This window comes from Phyllobates terribilis, unplaced genomic scaffold (assembly GCF_046119375.1).
Source record: "Phyllobates terribilis strain yellow unplaced genomic scaffold, ASM4611937v1 Scaffold_7__3_contigs__length_470593459, whole genome shotgun sequence".
Lineage (NCBI taxonomy): Eukaryota > Metazoa > Chordata > Amphibia > Anura > Dendrobatidae > Phyllobates > Phyllobates terribilis.
Genome location: NW_027362767.1, coordinates 263,547,265 through 263,566,394, shown reverse-complemented (window position 1 = coordinate 263,566,394; position 19,130 = coordinate 263,547,265). Strand labels below are relative to the sequence as shown.

At 42.2% G+C, this 19,130-nt stretch overlaps 1 protein-coding gene across 1 annotated transcript; it reads right to left on the bottom strand.

Annotated features, from left to right (window-relative positions):
- Positions 1 to 878: 878 nt before the first annotated feature.
- On the bottom strand, positions 879 to 4,724 carry NRARP (NOTCH regulated ankyrin repeat protein). The gene has a single exon (XM_073640586.1). The coding sequence runs from the start codon at positions 4,033 to 4,035 to the stop codon at positions 3,691 to 3,693; it is 345 nt and encodes a 114-aa protein (XP_073496687.1). The 5' UTR covers positions 4,036 to 4,724; the 3' UTR covers positions 879 to 3,690.
- Positions 4,725 to 19,130: the final 14,406 nt, after the last annotated feature.

The following is a 19,130-nucleotide window of genomic DNA, read 5'->3' as shown; positions in this document are numbered from 1 at the left end:
GCCTAGGATAGAGGAGGAGGTGCTGAGTATAGATGGTATAAAGTTATCTATGGTTTGATTTAGCATTTTCTGCTAAAAAAGCTGATAAATTGTTGGATTCATTTAAAAAGCCTGTGAATCCTGTTAACTCCACCCACACAGAGTGATTGGCAGGTTTCTCCTGTATCACTTTGAAGAAGCAGGACTCAAAGGCTTTCCATAGGAGTCCTGGCAGCAATTTGCCAGCTTCTTACATGAAAATGCTGAATCAAAATTATAGAAAATGACATATCCCCAAGCCCAGTATCTCCCCATCTATCAAATGCTGACCTCAGATATAAATTTGTCAAAAGCCCCTTTTAAAAAATAAGTCATACTTAAAACAAGCCACAATCCAATAGAAACTGAGTCAGGGCTTAGAGCAGGAATGTCAAACTCAAACACACAGAGGGCCAAAATGAAAAACTTGGACAAAGTCGTGGGCCAACCAGTATACAGAATAATGGCCACATAGTCCTCCATACAAAATAATGGGCCCCACATATTCCTCCATATAGAATAATGGGGAGGCGGTTCTGGTATCGTGGGCCAAATATAATCGCCCTGCGGCCAGATTTGGCCCACGGGCCAGAGAGTTTGGCATGTATGGCTTAGAGTATTACTTCTTGTAATTGTTATTACTGTAGGTTGATACGCAGCCTATGTACTCACTAGGAACTAGACCTCAGATGAAGGTGTGAGGTATACAGTGCCTTACTTGTCAGCAATGTCTTTACTTCGTCACAAATCCACCAGTTAACTATTCGATTAGCCCACAATATGTCTGCTCCAATCCTGTAGAGCATCATATAAACATAAATAAAAAAGGACAAGACAATTTTTTTTTTCCAATTTTTCTTTTTTTTTATAAAACAAATCTTTCAGGGGCTACAGATTATATAATACACTGCAAATATGCTGTATTTTACAGACTTTGTGTTTCTTTTTTTTTTTATTTTTTTTTTTACATCCAGTTACAACATGGCGATCTCAAAACACAGCTTCAATATAAGCCTATAACTTTAATTAACATAATTAAAAAAATGTTTCCATATCTAGAACACAATTGATCACAGAACAACTCCTTTCTGGAGCACATTACAGCCACACGCCGTCCTGTTCATCCCAAGAATAAAAAAAAAAAAAAAAAAAAAGAAGAGGTGGGTGGTGGGGGGCAAGGGGGTAGGGTGGGAAGGGTGAGCACAATGCAAAAAGAAGAGACAAAGTGAAATAGGACAGACCATTCAGAAGTCAGCCTGTGCACCTGCTCCTTACTCAAAGCGAGTCCAGTGGTGGCATGCAGGGTCAATGCAACAAACAGAATGGGAGTGGGATCTGGGGGGCGGTGTGGTTGGGATCGGAGCTGAATTTGGGAACATATGGCAACCATGAATATCTTAATCCCAGCCACAAAAAAAATTAATTTGCAAATCATATCCAAGTTTCACAGTCAGATATAATAATACGATGCGTGTTCCTTTAAGAACAGAAACGTTTGCATTTAAAACAAATAAGAAAAAACAAAATTAAAAAAATTCCTTGGGATGAACTCAGGAGTAATTACATCATAAATATTATGACATTACTGGTGGCAGATTCACTTGAATATGTGCAACGAGCTCTATATTTTTTTTCCATTTTCTTTTAATACAAACTATCCCTTTCTCCCACAGACCCTTTAAATTTGATTTTTTAATCTTTTTCTCTCCAGCTGCCCCCCCCCTTACCCTAGCCCACCCCAACCTTACCCCCACTTGAATCTATCGCACAGAAGCAGTATCGGTGCCAAGTAATACACCAGCCTAACAACGTAGACTGATTAAATAGGAAAGAGAATGCTGAAAATTCAGCACAACAGGACTTTTTTTTTCTTAAAAAGAAAAAGTTTACACCTCGACTTTATTCTACTCTATACAAAACGCCTTGATCCAGAGCAAGGATTATGTGGTTCTTGTGGCTGCAGGGTCTCTGTCCATGGGTCTAATTCAGGCGATCGGTTAGGGTAGATGGCTGTTAAATGCAGGGATTGAGCCTTAAAACTTTTCTGCAGGACAGTGACCAAACAGCAGATATTACACTAAACCATCCCCCCATAAAGTCACCCTCTGTGATTAACACCGCTACTTCATGGCTGCCGGATACAAACCTTGGACAGAAACGTTTGAGATACTATTTAAAATAACACAATAGGACCTCAAAATGGCTTAGGAAACACTTTAAAAAAAAAAAAAAGTTTTAACTTAGAAAAATTAATTATTTTGCAGCCAAAAAGTTGCGTGTCCAATTCCTGCACAATTTTCTGGATTTTTAGGCAATGGATCTCTCCATAATAATATATATATATTGGCCTTGTCATCAATCACAACAATGCAAAATGGCTTTAGGGTGAATGGGAATCCGACGAAAACCTTTAGTGCAGACAAACCATAAGACATCCGACACGCAACATGTCACACACGTCTCATCTCTAACCTATAATCAGATCCATCTGCAACGCAAATTGTTTAAAGCAGCATTAGTCCGATTTCAATCACTCGCGCTTCAAAAAATAGAAAGTCAAAATGTCAACTTTGCAAAAATAAAAAAAAATCCTCAATGTGGTTCTAAAACATCTAAAGTCAGTAGTCAACAGGTCAAATTCACAATCCTGCAACTCACTTTCCATACAGCAGGGGGAGCCCTTGCGCTATCGCCTGTGCAAAACAGAATATGGCAATTTTACACGCTCTTGCATATAGATCTGCACATGCGGCACATGTATAATCTACTAGATTGTAAAATTGTCATTTCATTATTCAAGTCTTCTCTGTCCACCAAAACTCTACAGCGGAAGGTTTCCTTTACATCTATTGAAAAAAAATAAAAAAAAAGGGGGTGAATATTTTTTAAATTTAAAAATGGGGAGTAGAGAGGGAAACAATCTGTTGGAATGACCAACACTGGAAATAAGCCTTATAAAAAAAGGGGGTCTGCCTGAACACTTATGGGTTCCTGAAGTGGGTGTCTTGGGGGGGACATTACTGCTGAAATGTTATGTTAAATATATTAGGAAAATGGGGAAGGAAATCTATTTGTATTACATGGGAATGAAAGAACACAGAACTGATAACCTACAAGTGCAGCATACAGTATCTGGTGCTGTTTTTGAATACTGTGCTAAGAGTCGAGGTAGATGACCAAAGGATCATAAAAAAAAAAAGAAAAAAAGGACAAAATAATAGTAATGAATATGTCTTTGTGGGCCCCAAACTTCCTAAAACCTGGAGACCAACAGCAGCTTTTCATGTCAATTAGAAAATACAACATACATGTACAAATGAAGAGGCAGGACTTGTTATAGTCATAGAAAAACACAATCTGTCACTTGTACCTAAAAACAAATTCCTCATTGACGTGGCAGAAAAATCATAGAAAAGCCAACGTGAGAAACCAAAAGTCTAGATGACTTGGTAACCAAAAGGAATAGGGGATCCAATGATCAAAAATTTTGGAAGGGCGATCACCCCACCCCCCACTTTCAAATCTTGAGCTTCGCCCTAAAAAAAGTCATACACAGAGCAGCCTCTTTACTGGAACACAAAAATTAAGACATATAAAGAACACAAAAATATTTGATTAAAACCCCCAAAAAATAGGAAGTGATAGAAAGGTCTATAAGTGTCCCATGGGAGGTCACCGGCTACTGGAAGAGTACTTGGCCTTGGTGATGAGATAGAGGACAATGTCTTGGTGGCCACCATAGGCCGCTATGTGCAGGGCACTCCAGCCATCTCGGTTCGCTAGTCTGATGTCTGCGCCAAACTTCACCAAAAGTTTCACCAACTCCAGGTTGCCGTCGATGACAGACTGGTGCAAGGCGGTCTGACCTTCTGGACCGAAGGAATTGACGTTAAACTCACAGTTGGTCATGTTCTGGAGAAGGGACTGGAGTTCCTTAGTGTTCCCTTTCCTTACGGCTTCCTGGAACACCCGCTGGGTGTGGGGAATGGAGCAGGTGGATACTTCTGTCTGGCTCATGGCTGGTAGGGCTCCAGGTGGAAAGGACTCTTCAGAGAATGGTGGGGCCCCAGGTGGAAAGGACTCTTCAGAGAATGGTGGCTCCAGTTGCCTACACTGAAGATGGAACAGGAGAAAAGGCTTTTGTAGATCAGGTGGTGGCTTTTAGCAGAAGAGGATAGCCCAGGAAGTGCTATTCCAGTTGCCAAGATCCACAAGCTGGTGGCCAGTCTCTTGAAGGGTTGCAGTAGATCCAAGACCTCCCCTCTCTCTCTTTGCACTGTGTAACTCCTTCCACAGTGTGCACAGCTGGACGCAGGAGGCCTGGAAGGGAGCACTTGTAGTAATCCCAGTTTCAAGACAAGGATGCAAGGAATACCACTCCACCAGTAAAAGCTTGCTCACCTCCTTTTTTGTTATGCCAGAGGTCCAAGTCTTGCACTACAGTTACAAAGGATCTAAATATGGCTTTTCTTGCTGCTGATCCAATCCGATCCGATTAGTATTCCAGTGCGTGCACGGTACGGACTAGTGATCCAGTGCTTGCACAGGCTCCTGCAGGGACTAATCCGGGACTTTGCACGGTTTCTTCCTGGTAGGGCATGGAGAGCTGGGTCCACAAAGCGCTGCTGCTGCTGCTGCAGGAAAGTGCAGGTCTGACTCGGTTCAGCTTCGGCCAGTGCGGCCCCTTTTAGGTAGACACTGATTTGCATCACAATACTCCGCCGTCCTGGCCTCCTATTGGTCAAGAGCCCACGTGGGGCCAACCCCCTGAGCCAACCCATAACAGTGGAACGTTGAGAATCTGGGCGGGGTGTAAAAGTTTGAGTTTAGGGAGAGTGACAAAAGTTCTCACGCACTGAGGAGAGGGGGCGCCCCCTGTAGCTGCCTCCCCCCTCACCCCCAGACACTGGGCTGTCACACAGGGCAGGCTCACCTAACCTGCGCCTCTCTGCACAGTCTTCAGGGGCTGGGCAGTGGTTCTATAGGGACGTGTGGTTCTTCAGAATCGATACAAGATGGAACTGTCCAGAAAGAATCTTCGTTTCAAATTTGTAGCAGTTCAGTAAAAGAAATACAAACATATATATTTTTTGCAATTTACAACATGTTATTCCCGGAGACAGGAATAATCTCCTGGGTAAAAGAGATGCGGGGCGGGAGCATGTAAATGCAAGGGTGCCAGTGATAGCCTATCTGCTAGTACACATGGCTATGTCCCACATGGACCTCAGGATGCTCTATTCTGGCTGCCAGACTAGTGCACCTTCATCCTAGGCCGAAACTCTGCATCCTCGCGTGTGTCTGCAAATATTTTAAACATTTTTTATTTAAATTTCTGCAAAAATTGCACCTTCCAGATGTTGACCATGAGTCAAAAAGGCTAGTAGGTGCAATTTTTTTTTTTACTACGATTTTTACACTTCTTGGTGTTTCGAGCCAAATGCTGCATGGGTACTACATTTTTATGTACTTTGTATAAGCTTTCCATTAGAAAAAAAGGAGAAAGAAATCCCACACATTTAGAAAAGACAACACTGAATGAAGTGCATATTCTGTGCCGAAATATACTTAAAAGCCGCCTAACAAGAACCTCCAATTGTTGGCAATAGGAAACCCACATTGAATAATAATAATTTTTATTTCTATAGCAATAATATATTCCACAGCACTTTACATTTTAAAGGGGACTTGTACAGACAATAAAGACATAACAGAATAACACATAAATCAGATACCAAAAGAAGTGAGGACCCTGCTCCCAAGCTTACAATCAAATTGCCATTAATACGGCTGTCAAGGAAGCCACACACAGATAAGCTGCCCTGAATAAGGCATGCAGGATAGTGGAAGATAAAACACCAAATAATAAGGTAGAAATCCGACCGTCAGCACAAAGTGGATTCCACTGTGAATACATGCATTTTTTTTTTTTTTTTTAAAAAAGCAATCGGAGGAACTTCTTAGTAAATACACAACAATTCTTGCTCAATTTGAGCTAAAAAAATCTAATAGACATGACTTGTATATGCGCTGACATCATGTCGAAAGTGCTGCAGCCAATCACTCAATTCAGTTGCTCTGACTATGAAGACTCCATGAGCCACTGAGCCCAGTGATTGGCTGCAGCACTGATGTCATGTCGACAGCGCTGCAGTCAGACAACAGAGAGCGACAGAGAGTCAGCGCTGGACCCAGACAGAGTAAGTTAGGAAGGGTTTTTTTTTTTTTTTTTTTTTTACTACTTGTAGGAAAAACTTTTCTTTAAGATATGCCCTGTAAGGAACAAAAAGTGTCAAAAACATATAATAAATGTGATTCAAGTCATGTCTTCGATTTGTCTTTAGCTCAAAATTGAACTTATAAGAAAAACTTTTCCTTTCAAAGGAAAAGGGATTCGGCTTACAAGGAGAAATGGTCTAAAATGCATCCAATGAGAACTGAAATTATGGCAAAAATTTGAACCAAAGTAAGCCAAGTAATAGGTGGTGTAAAGTTAGACAAGTGTCTTAAAATGTGCCCAATGTATCATCCAGCTATATAAAATGCAGCCTTTTAGCTGCCAAGGTCCGGTGATACCACCGTGCCATGACTCCTGTCATATCAGCACATTTTCAGACACAAGGGAGCAGAGGACTCCAGGAGATTGAAGATGCCAAGTCCCTTTTCCCCTTTATAACAGATTCCCTTCCTGGATTGATTGCTCCAGTTGTATTTGAAAGGACAGTGGTTGAGAGCCTGTCTTTCTTTTCTTCAAAGATAGAGGGCAGTAATGGACAGAGAGCCACCCATCCAGCGGACTCAAAGCCCACCATACTCCCCCCTTCCTTTCTTCATCCTCAAGACACCAAATTGTGCATCAAAAGGAGAATTTTAAAGACAAGAAGGTGCTAAAGAGACAGAGGGTGAGAAAAGGCCCAGGACACAAGGTATCACCTGTCAGACCTTTAACCTTTTGAAGACTGAACCAGTCATTAAGGGGTGGCATGACCAAATAATTCATATCCTTAGGGGTATGGGCAGAATGCAGGAAAATGGTAAATGAAGCTATAATCAGTCAAGGTCATGGATCTTTAGGCCAGATGGTCCAGATATAGACTGGACGGCAAAAATATGACACATGGAAGAAGAGTGTTCCCAGCCTGTGGAAAACTCTCAGGAATTGTGGGAGTTGTAGTACTGGAGACCAATTATCATCATCATTTTATCAGGATCTGCGGGCCCCGGACTAGATCATGGCAGTACAATAAACAGGTCTATAAAATCTGCCACCTTTGTATCTTACGTAAGAGGAGAGGGACGGTAAGATCTGGAGCAAAGGAGCTGTGTGTACGTGACACCATAACGGACATGTACAGTATCACAGGTGTTATCACATTTCACCCGGGGCCGAGGGTTCAAATCCTATAAAAGTAGTCACGTATAAAAACCAATATGTTATTCCAGGACTCTTGGGGTATATCTGGCCAGTCACGTTTACTACCCCTGGTTAAAACTAAGGTGAACCCACAAAATGTTGTAGGGAAATTTCAGGAAAGAAAAACATCACAGGAAGACACAGCAGGTTACGTTTCGACCATGGTTGGACTTTTTCAAGCCCAAAGAAGATTCATACAGCTCTAGGCTTGAGAAAGCCATTCATGGTCGAAACGTAGCTGTCTTCCTGTGATGTTTTTTTTTTTAATTGACATGGAATAAAAAAATATATATAGTTTTTTTTTATCAAGAACTTGTTATTTTGGTGCCTCAGCTTTCCTGAAATTTCCTTATTGCTTTTGGATCTGGTGGGAGGCCCTGCCGAGTTTAGCACATCTTATTCAATGGTGCAGATTAATTCATTCCCACCAAAAAGTGGTGCAAAAACAAATACTGTTGTTTTCAATTCTGCACAGTTTTCGCTCATTCCTGCTTGCTGTGAGTGAATAGGAACTTTTGCTTTTACATAAGGAAACTGAAAACTTGTACAGACCTACACAGCTGAGGGTTTGCTACAGCTGCTTCCAGTCAAGACAAAATGCCTGGACTCCAATCTGATACATTATACCTACACTGATATTTTGCTACAATGTATCAGGACACGAGATGGACATTTGCGTGCCAGTCTTTATGAAGTATCCACTGAAGTAAGATGAGTCAAATTATCAAAAAGTTGCCAAAACTAAGTACAAATGCCGTAACAATTGCAAAATTGCAATTTTTTGGTGCAACTGCAAAAAAAATTCCAACTCATTAAGCAGTTTTATGCCACAGTACTGCTGAAAACTGCTTGATGAATCGATTCCAATGTTCTCTCCCCGAGAATAGTCAAGACTGGATAGAAGTGTTATACCCCTGCAGATGTGAGAGGTTTAAAAAAAATGTCCGCCCCTTGTGAAAGCAAGAATGTTCCAATTCACTGACAGCCAGCAGAGATTTGAAATTGCAAAGTACTTTAAGAAGTTGCAGAACTTTAAATTTTACAAGTGTTGTATTACCATGCAAAATGGCATTTCACTGGTGGAGGGCAGCTCACAGGGGGCCCATACATTTGCTTGCGTCATTCAACATCTTGAAAGAGGACATGGTGACACTACAACCCGGTACAGCTACTTTTGGCACTTTGCTAGACCATTAAATTGCTGAACATCCTTGGCATAAATAGCAATTCCCTAAGAAACCACAACAATTTCATTTCACAAGCAATCACATCATAAACCCCAATGGGACAGCACAATGAAATGTACTAATAATGCAATAAAATTAAGTACGAGCGTCTCCCTGTGGCAGTGAATTTCCAATTTTCTGCTATAGGCAATGAGGAAGAATTTAACATCCTGCTGCATAGTCTGTGTGCAAATCTGGCTGAGAAAAGGTTAAATCCTGCAGGCTGGGAGCAGACAACATACTGGGCAGGTCACAGCTTGTGTTACTGACTGCTGGATTCCAAAAAGGGCTCTAAACCAGCAATCCTCTATATGCTATGGACATGAGGAACAGAGCAGGACCACCTGGAGTCAACTACCAGGGGCTCCTTCTCAATACAGGCTGCCTGGTGGCAAGACACAGCTGGATAATCCGCAGCGGAAATTTCCGCAGCATGTGCACAGCACATGCGGATTATCATTGGGGGACATGGCAGGCCTTCTACCATGCATTTTTTAAGCGTTTCTGCAGCGTTTTTGCCGCTGCGGAAACGCTTAAAAAACGCATCGTGGGCACACAGCCTAATGAGGAGGGGTGTTGACTAATGACATCAACACCCTATATAAGGTGTGCTTAATTATTAGGCAACTTCCTTTCCTTTGGCAAAATGGGTCAGAAGAGAGATTTGATGGGCTCTGAAAAGTCCAAAATTGTAAGATGTCTTGCAGAGGGATGCAGCAGTCTTGAAATATCCAAACTTTTGAAGCGTGATCACCGAACAATCAAGCATTTCATGGCAAATAGCCAACAGGGTCGCAAGAAGCGTGTTGGCCAAAAAAGGCGCAAAATAACTGCCCATGAATTGAGGAAAATCAAGCGTGCAGCTGCCAAGATGCCATTCGCCACCAGTTTTGCCATATTTCAGAGCTGCAATGTTACTGGAGTATCAAAAAGCACAAGGTGTGCGATACTCAGGGACATGGCCAAGGTAAGGAAGGCTGAAAAACGACCACCTTTGAACAAGAAACATAAGATAAAACGTCAAGAATGGGCCAAGAAATATCTTAAGACTGATTTTTCAAAGGTTTTATGGATTGATGAAATGAGAATGACTCTTGATGGGCCAGATGGATGGGCCAGAGGCTGGATCAGTAAAGGGCAGAGAGCTCCACTCCGACTCAGACGCCAACAAGATGGAGGTGGGGTACTGGTATGGGCTGGTATCATCAAAGATTAACTTGTGGGACCTTTTCGGGTTGAGGATGGAGTGAAAGCTCAACTCCCAGACCGACTGCCAGTTTCTGGAAGACAACTTCTTCAAGCAGTGGTACAGGAAGAAGTCGGTATCGTTCAAGAAAAACATGATTTTCATGCAGGACAATGCTCCATCACATGCATCCAACTACTCCACAGCGTGGCTGGCCAGTAAAGGTCTAAAAGAAGAAAAAATAATGGCATGGCCCCCTTGTTCAACTGATCTGAACCCCATAGAGAACCTGTGGTCCATCATAAAATGTGAGATCTACAGGGAGGGAAAACAGTACACCTCTCGGAACAGTGTCTGGGAGGCTGTGGTGGCTGCTGCACGCAATGTTGATCGAAAACAGATCAAGCAACTGCCAGAATCTATGGATGGAAGGCTGTTGAGTGTCATCATAAAGAAAGGTGGCTATATTCATCACTAATTTTTTTGTTTTTGCATGTCAGAAATGTTTATTTCTAAATTTTGTGAACTGATATTGGTTTACCTGGTGAAAATAAACAAGTGAGATGGGATTATATTTGTTTTTTATTAAGTTGCCTAATAATTCTGCACAGTAATAGTTACCTGCACAAACAGATATCCTCCTAAGATAGCCAAATCGAAAAAAAAAACACTCCAACTTCCAAAAATATTAAGCTTGGATATTTATGAGTCTTTTGGGTTGATTGAGAACATAGTTGTTGATCAATAATAAAAATAATCCTCTAAAATACAACTTGCCTAATAATTCTGCACACAGTGTAATTCTGCCCCCCTATGTACAAGACTATAACTACTATACTGCCCATATGTCCAAGAATAGAACTACTACAATAATACGGCCCCAATGTACACGAGTATAACTACTATAATACTGCACCCTATGTACAAGAATAAACTACTATAATACTGACCCTATATACAAGAATATAACTACTATAATACTGCCCTTATGTACAAGAATATAACTACTATAATACTGCCCCTATGTACAAGAATATATCTACTATAATACTGCCCCTATGTACAAGAATATAACTACTATAATACTGCCCCCTATGTACAAGAATATAACTACTATAATACTGCCCCCTATGTACAAGAATATAACTACTATAATACTGCCGCTATGTACAAGAATATAACTACTATAATACTGCCCACTATATACAAGAATATAACTGATAATAATACTGCCCACTATATACAAGAATATAACTACTATAATAGTATCCCTTATGTACCGTAGTGTTCAGAATAATAGCAGTGTGTGCAAAAACATGAGTTAAGCACAAAATCTTTATACTAGTTTTTATTTCCAGCATTGGGAACATTGCACACTGTTTTCTAATCCAAAACATGAAGAGAAATGTATATAATTTTTAATTACTTTACAGAAAATAAAAAATGAACATTGGCCTGTTCTAAAAAATAGCAGTGTTTGCTTTTGTCTTTACAAACTCACAATATGTACTTCTTTTTTTTTTTTTTGAGGATTTAGCATTCCTGAGAATCACTAACCTAATATTTAGTTGTATACCCACAGTTTTTTAGAACTGCTTCACATCTATGTTGAATAGAGTCAACCAACTTCTGGCACTTGTCACCTGTTATTCCAGCCCAGGATGCTTTGACTATATCCCACAATTTTTTGGCATTTCTTGGCTTCGCCTCAGAAACGGCAATTTTCATGTCACCCCACAAGTGTTCTATCGGATTAAGGTCCGAGTATTGGGCTGGCCACTCAATAACCTCAATTTTGCTGGACTGATGTGTTTAGGGTTGTTGTCTTGTCGAAACACCCATTTCAAGGATATATCCTGTTCAGCATAAGGCAACATGACCTCTTCAAGTATTTTAATATATGCAAACTGGTCCATGATCCCTGGTATGTGGTAAATAGGTCCGGCACAATAGTAAGAGAAACATGCCCATATCATGATGCTTGCATCATCATGCTTCACTGTCTTCAGAGTGTATTGTGGCTTGTATGCAGAGTTTGGGGGTCGACTGATGAACTGTTGGACCCAAAAAGAACAATTTTACTTTCATCAGCCGACAAAATGTTTCTCCATTTCTCTTTAGGCCAGTTGATGTGTTCTTTGGCAAATTGTATCTGCTTCAGTACAAGTTTTTTTTTTTTTTTTTTTTTATAACAGTTGGACTTTGCGGGGATTTCTTGCTAAGAGATTAGCTTCACACAGGCGTCTTCTAACTGTCACAGTCCTCACAGGTGACTTGAGACTGTCTTTGATCGTCCTGGAGCTGATCATTGGCTGAGCCTTTGCCATTCTGTCTATTCTTTGATCCATTTGAATGGTAGTCTTCGGTTTTCTTTCACGTCTCTCTGGTCTTGCTTTCCATTTTAAAGCACTGGAGATCATTTTAGCTTAACAGCCTATCATTGTCTGCACTTCTTTATAAGTTTTACCCTTTCCAATCAAATTTTTAATCAAAGTCCGCTGTTCTTCTGAACAATGTCTCGAACGGCCCATATTTCTCAGGCTTTCAAGGAGAAATGCATGTACAACATGTGCTGGCTTCACCCTTATATAAGGGCCACCTGATTCACACTGGTTTCTTCACAGAATGATTGACCTCACTAATTGAACTCCACACTGCTATTATGTTGAACACATCCCCTTTCAATTAATTATTCAAATACACAGACTCAAAAACCTGCAGATCATGAATGCCGAGTCTGGTGGTTTTCTGACAATTTATGCACCAACTGGTAAATTGTTTGACATGTGGTAATCTAATTTATACCAAAAAATAGTGATTAATCTGGTTAGTCATATTGGACTGCTATTATTTTGAACACTACTGTACAAGAACATGACTACTATAACATTGCCCCTATGTACAAGAATATAACTACTATAATACTGCTCGCTATGTACAAGAATATAACTACTAGAATACTGCTCCTATGTACAAGAATATACTATAATACTGCTCTTGTGTACAAGAATATAACTACTATAATATTGCCCCTATGTACAAGAATATAACTACTATAATACTGCCTCCTATGTACAAGAATATAACTACTATAATACTGCTCCCTATGTACAAGAATATAACTATAATATTGCCCCTATGTACAAGAATATAACTACTATAATACTGCTCCTGTGTACGAGAATATAACTACTATAATACTGCCCCTATGTACAAGAATATAACTACTATAATACTGCTCGCTATGTACAAGAATATAACTACTAGAATACTGCTCCTATGTACAAGAATATAACTACTATAATACTGCTCTTGTGTACAAGAATATAACTACTATAATATTGCCCCTATGTACAAGAATATAACTACTATAATACTGCCTCCTATGTACAAGAATATAACTACTATAATACTGCTCCCTATGTACAAGAATATAACTATAATATTGCCCCTATGTACAAGAATATAACTACTATAATACTGCTCCTGTGTACGAGAATATAACTACTATAATACTGTCCCCTATGTACAAGAATATAACTACTATAATATTGCCCCCTGTGTACAAGAATATAACTACTGTAATTCTGCCCCCCACATACAAGAATGTAACTAATGTAATTCTGCCCCCTTTGTTTAATATAATTACTGTACTACTGCCTGGTTTGGTAGATTCTAACAAAACCACCAGCAATATAAATGATCCCCTCAATTTCCTCTGCCATCAGGCTTCATGCACCATATGGGTTCTTGCATGACAGTATAGAAAACATGCCAAATGTCAGCAGAGTGCTGCCAGCTGGTGGAGGCAGCATATGTCATGTGGGTGTCAAAGCCTGAAATCTAAAAATGTAAAACTAAAATCTTTGTTAGAAATTTTTAGCTGCTCCTCCCCAGTAAATTTGGTCAAGTCAATATTTGCACTTTGTGTGAAATCTTTACGTGCACTGTCCAGGTAACTGTCAAGTGTAATATAGAACTGAATACCCTACCGCCATACTGAATACTGTTCACTAAGTGTTATACTTACCGGACAAAACTTTGGACAACCCTGTTCATGCAATGGTTTTCCATGTTCTTATTGGAATGTGCACATTGTAAATTCAAACTGAAGACAGCAAAACCCCCAAAGAACACACATGGAAATAAGGAGTAAAAAAACCAAGTGTGAAACAAACCAGAATGTGTTACATCTTAGATTCCCCTTAGTCCCCTCTTTTAGGGTTCTTTCACATTGCGTTTTGGCACCCGTTCGTTGGACCCGTCGGGGCTTACGTCCGAACCCCCCACAAAATGTGATTTGGGCATATGCGTCGATGGGGCCATAGACTATAATGGTGCTGGCAGAGTGAACGTGTGAACAGTAATGCATCATTTTCGGGCCTATACGCCTACTGGAGGGGGACACTCAGTCGTAGTATACTGCATCTCTAGTAGGTGTCACACCCGAAAATGATGCACAACAGATCACATTTCACTCTGTTAGCACCATTATAGTCTATAGCTCCGTCGGCACATACACCTGAATCCAGTTTTGCGGTAGGCTCAGATGTAAGCTCCGATGGGACCAATGAACGGGTGCCAAAACGCAGTGTGAAGGCACCCTTACTAAGATTATGGCTTTACACCCACTTATCCTTCTCTCTGTAGCTTCATCAGGCCGTCAACTGTAATGGCTCCAATGATCGGGTCGCCTCAAAGAGTTCATTGGTGGAATCACCATCTTTAGAAATAGTTTTCTACCATCAAGTTTTGCAGGGGCAGTGTTGGTTCACAGCTTCATAGTGCTGAGCTTATTCCACATCTGTTCTAAGCCAGGATATGGCAGGAGGCATACAACTAAGTAATGACAATCGACAGTCCATCATTACTTAAGATATGAAGGTCAGTCAATCCGGAAAATTGCAAGAACCTTGAAGGTATCCTGAAGTGCAGTCATGAAAACTATCAATTGCAATAATGAATCTGGTCATGAGGATAGTCCCAGGAAAGGAAAACTAAGAATTGCTTCTGCTGCAGAGGATAAGTTCATCAGTTACCAGCCTTAAAAACCACAAGCTGACAGCTGTCACGAACGTAGATCATGGACCCACTGCGCCACAATCCAGGCTTACCTTTGGAGGGGCGTGGCTAAGCAGCCATCTGGTCTTAACCAGAGATCCTGACAATGGAGTTAGGCTTGAGCTGCTGGTGGCTGCCAGCTACCACTCAAAGGGCAGTCCCTGGTACTGCGCCAGCTGACTCCAAGGGTCAGGATCGCAGGCACAGACTCAGAGTTCAAGGCTGGACAGGATACTAGTGCAGGTTCAGACAGTGCGGATCCTGGAACACTTGACAGGACACTGGTGCAGGTTCAGATACCGCCGGAGCGGCTTCAGGTAACACTAGTAACAGGAACAGGTTCAGACTAAGCAGAATTAACAACAGGTTCAGGTTCTAACAGAGTATGTTCAGGAACAGGTTCAGGGACCTGACAACTAACTAGCAGGGACAAACTCAAACTAACACTAAAGAAGGCATTGTACAAACACCTCCCTACAGAGGAGTGTATATAAAATTGTATAAAATACCTGATGCCTCCCAGCTATTGGCTGGGGGCATTTCCAAAGTGAACGCGCTGCCCCTTTAAGAATCGAGGAGCGTGAGCGCACTAGGCACACCGCCAGGAGACCTCCGCAGGCTCAGTGGACCAGGAAGCCGTGCAGGGAAGGGAGACACCGCTGAGCTGCCAAGGCAATGAATATGTCAGCGTCCCTGCCCTGAGGACGGAGACGGAACGTGCAGGGACGCCGGCATTAGTGTTACAGTACATCTCCCTTACGTCCCCTCTTCTTCAAGCCCACTAGAAATATCTGCATAAGCAGTGGGGAACAAATATTCTCCATTATCCTTAAGATTCCCACAATGTGTTTTCAAGGCCAAATCCACTCCGGACCACTAGGAAAAAGGTTTTACCCTGGATCACAGAAGCAGAAGAGAGAACCGGTTTAATGAAAAGAATTGAAGATACCTTCCCCAGGTCCATCTTCAATTCGGTAGCCGAGATGATACATCCTTGAAGTGGTGAGGATCTCGGAAACAGGTCAATGGACACAGATTTCTCTTTGAGGCCGAATTCTTTCCAGACCACTGGAAACAAGTTTTAACCTCAGGCCTTAGGAGCACAGGAGTAGAAGAGAAGACCTGTTCAAGGGGAAGAATTGAAGATACCTTCTCCGGGTCGAACTTCAATTTGGTGTCCGGGATGAGGCAGGTCAATGGAACAATCGTAAGGTCTGTGCGGAAGCAAGGTCTTCCCATTGAAGAAGTCAGCACACGAGCAACAATTAGACGGCAGACCTGGTGGGGAAGATGACATCGCCGGCGGCCGGACTGGACGTACAGGGAACAGACATCTGTTGTGACAGGACTGTACACAACGAAGCACCTCACAAGATCTCCAGCCTAGGACGGGCTCATGAGTATGCAGACATGGAAGACCAAGGAGTAGTGGGTGCAACAGGCCAGGCAGCACATAAAAAGCGAGCTTCTCCATATGCAGCATTCCTACCAGAAGCTTTACCTGCTCAGTAATAACTTGGACGACTTTGGACACCATCAAGGGCCTCTGGAGGCGTTGGACGGGAATCTGATACCGGTACACCACGGCTTGCTGCAAGAAATTTCCCGCCAAACCTGAGGCAAGGTAAGCAGTCTAAACAAACCGGGCACCTCCACATGATACAGATACTTTCAGGGTCAACGGTGGAGAGGAATTACTCCCATCCAGGGTAACTTCTCCTACAGACCCAAGACTTTGGGGTTTCTTCGACTACTCAGCACGGAACATTTAATTTGTTCTTGTCCTATCACAAAGGTAGCACAATTCCTTGGTACGACGGTGTTCCTGGTGCGCTCAGCCAGCTTCACACGGTCGACTTGCATAGGTTCAGAGAAGACAGCTGTCTCAGAAGGCTGGGAAACAAGCGGCCTCTGGAAGGACGGCGCTAGATGCAACGGTTTCCTTTACCGAATCACCTCTCTGGACCATTCCTGGAACCTGAGGTCGATCCGGATTGCCAGGGAAATCAGGACTTGTTCTAGGTACATAAGTTGCAGGCTGAGTACAAACTGCCGAGGTTGGTGCAATTTGTGCTGGAGAGGAAGAAGCAGCTGTTGTCAGGGCATCCAAATGGGTATTCATTCCGCAGATGGGACAAATTTTTTTTCCTGCTTATCTCGCTGACGGATCAACTTTTGTTACAACTCCAAGGGCGGCGGGCTCTTGGGATCAGCAGGGTCCATAGCCTGTACAAACTGTCAAGCACATGGATCATGGACCACTGCACCAGGAACCACTCCAAGCGCAGTCCCAAGGGTCAGGATCGCAGACGCAGTCCCGGAGTTTAAGGCTAGATCGGATACTAATGCAGGTTCAGACAGTGCGGATCCTGGAACACTTCACAGGACGTTCACTGGTGCAGTTTCAGATACCGCCGGAGCGGCTTCAGGTTCACGTATCGCTGGAGCAGCTTCAGATAACACGGGTAACAGGAACAGGTTCAGACTAAGCGGGATCAACAACGGGTTCAGGTTCTAACAACATAGGTTCAGGAACAAGTTCAGGAAAGGTTCAAGGACCTGACAACTAACTAGCAGGGACAAACTCAAACTAAATCTAAAGAGCACGTTGTACAGGCACCTTCCTACAGGGGAGTGTGCCTTAAATACCTAATGCCTTCCAGCTATTAGCTGGGGGCATTTCCAAAGTGAACGCGCTGCCCCTTTAAGAGCAAACGTTGCACTTGGAGCCCTTAAAGACTTCCCTTTTATTCCCAGGAAACACTCTAATGCTTTAGATATATAACCTTAGTTGCAGACATACAATTAAAGAGTGTCTCCCGAGGACCCTCAGTCGCCATTGTCCTGCTAAGTATTAGAGGGTGCCACTGACTGTGGGGACGGCCTGGGAAGAAGACAAGGGCCCCGAACGTGAGACACCAAATAATAAGAGACTTATGAGTAATCACAGGGAGAGCACTCGGCTCCTCTGTGATGTGGTCTGGCTCAATCATCACCTTGATTTTAATTACTTATCATTCATAGGAGTTAATAAGGGCGATGTCTTAAAGAGCCACACACTCTTAAATAGAAAGCTTATAATAGTACTGGAGTGTTATATGTAGAAATTGAGGTCATCATCACTGGAGATATGTGACAAACTGATGATCAGGAGCGCGTGGAGTCTTCTGCACTGCCAGCCATTCATCTCATTGAAGAGCACTACAGTCAACCTCTCTCCAGCCAGAAATGGCAGATAACAGGGAACAATAATCACACAGCAGGAATCCAACAGCTTGTGGATGTCAAATCTGCAGCACCAGTCAATTGACGTTGTGGATTTTCCCTGCGGCGAGTGAATGAGATATTGCTACATCTAATCCACAACTGCTGTTATGAATTTCCTTCCCGGCTTTGCATACGACCTGTGTGAACATAGCCTTAAAATCCAACCCGTCTGACTGCTGCACGCACACATTTTACCCATGGGAACCACTAAAGGTGCAGAATCTCATATTATCCGGTTACCAGAATGATACCACGTGATGTCTCACCTGTGACTAAGCAGGAGTAGTCTGGAATTCCCAACCGCAGGAGTCATCCCGACTGTCACAATATCCCATATATATCACATCTCTGCTATACACACACGTCATAATGTACCAGAGATGGATGATGGGGGTTGTTACCCTGCGTCACCCTGAGAAATATAGATCATACTTTTGCCTTGTCATTTTAAGGATCACATTGAGTTCTCCAATTTAATAAAGTTTTAAAGTTTAGTTTTACGGCTGCACGGATGTATTAGGAAACTGCTTAACTAGTGATTCCCCAGCGGAACGGACGGGTGTGTGGGTTAGGCCACGTTCACACGTTCAGTATTTGGTCAGTATTTTACATCAATATTTGTAAGTCAAAACCAGGAGCGGGTGATAAATGCAGAAGTGGTGACGTGTTTTTATTATACTTTTCCTCTGATTGATATACTCCAGATTTGGCTTACAAATACTGGTGTAAAAAACTGACCAAATACTGAACGTGTGAACGTGGCCTTATTTCTGTTTTAGTAGAGATAAAGTGTCGGCTGAACGAGCTGACGGCGCTTTTCTTAGGGCAAACATCCAGACATATCAAGCTAAGATGTTAGGCTGAAATTAAAGGGGTATTTCAGTCTTTAAAAATATATTTATCTGCTATCCACTGGATGAGCAGACTGGAGGAGCCATTCACCCATGTGCCCCACGGC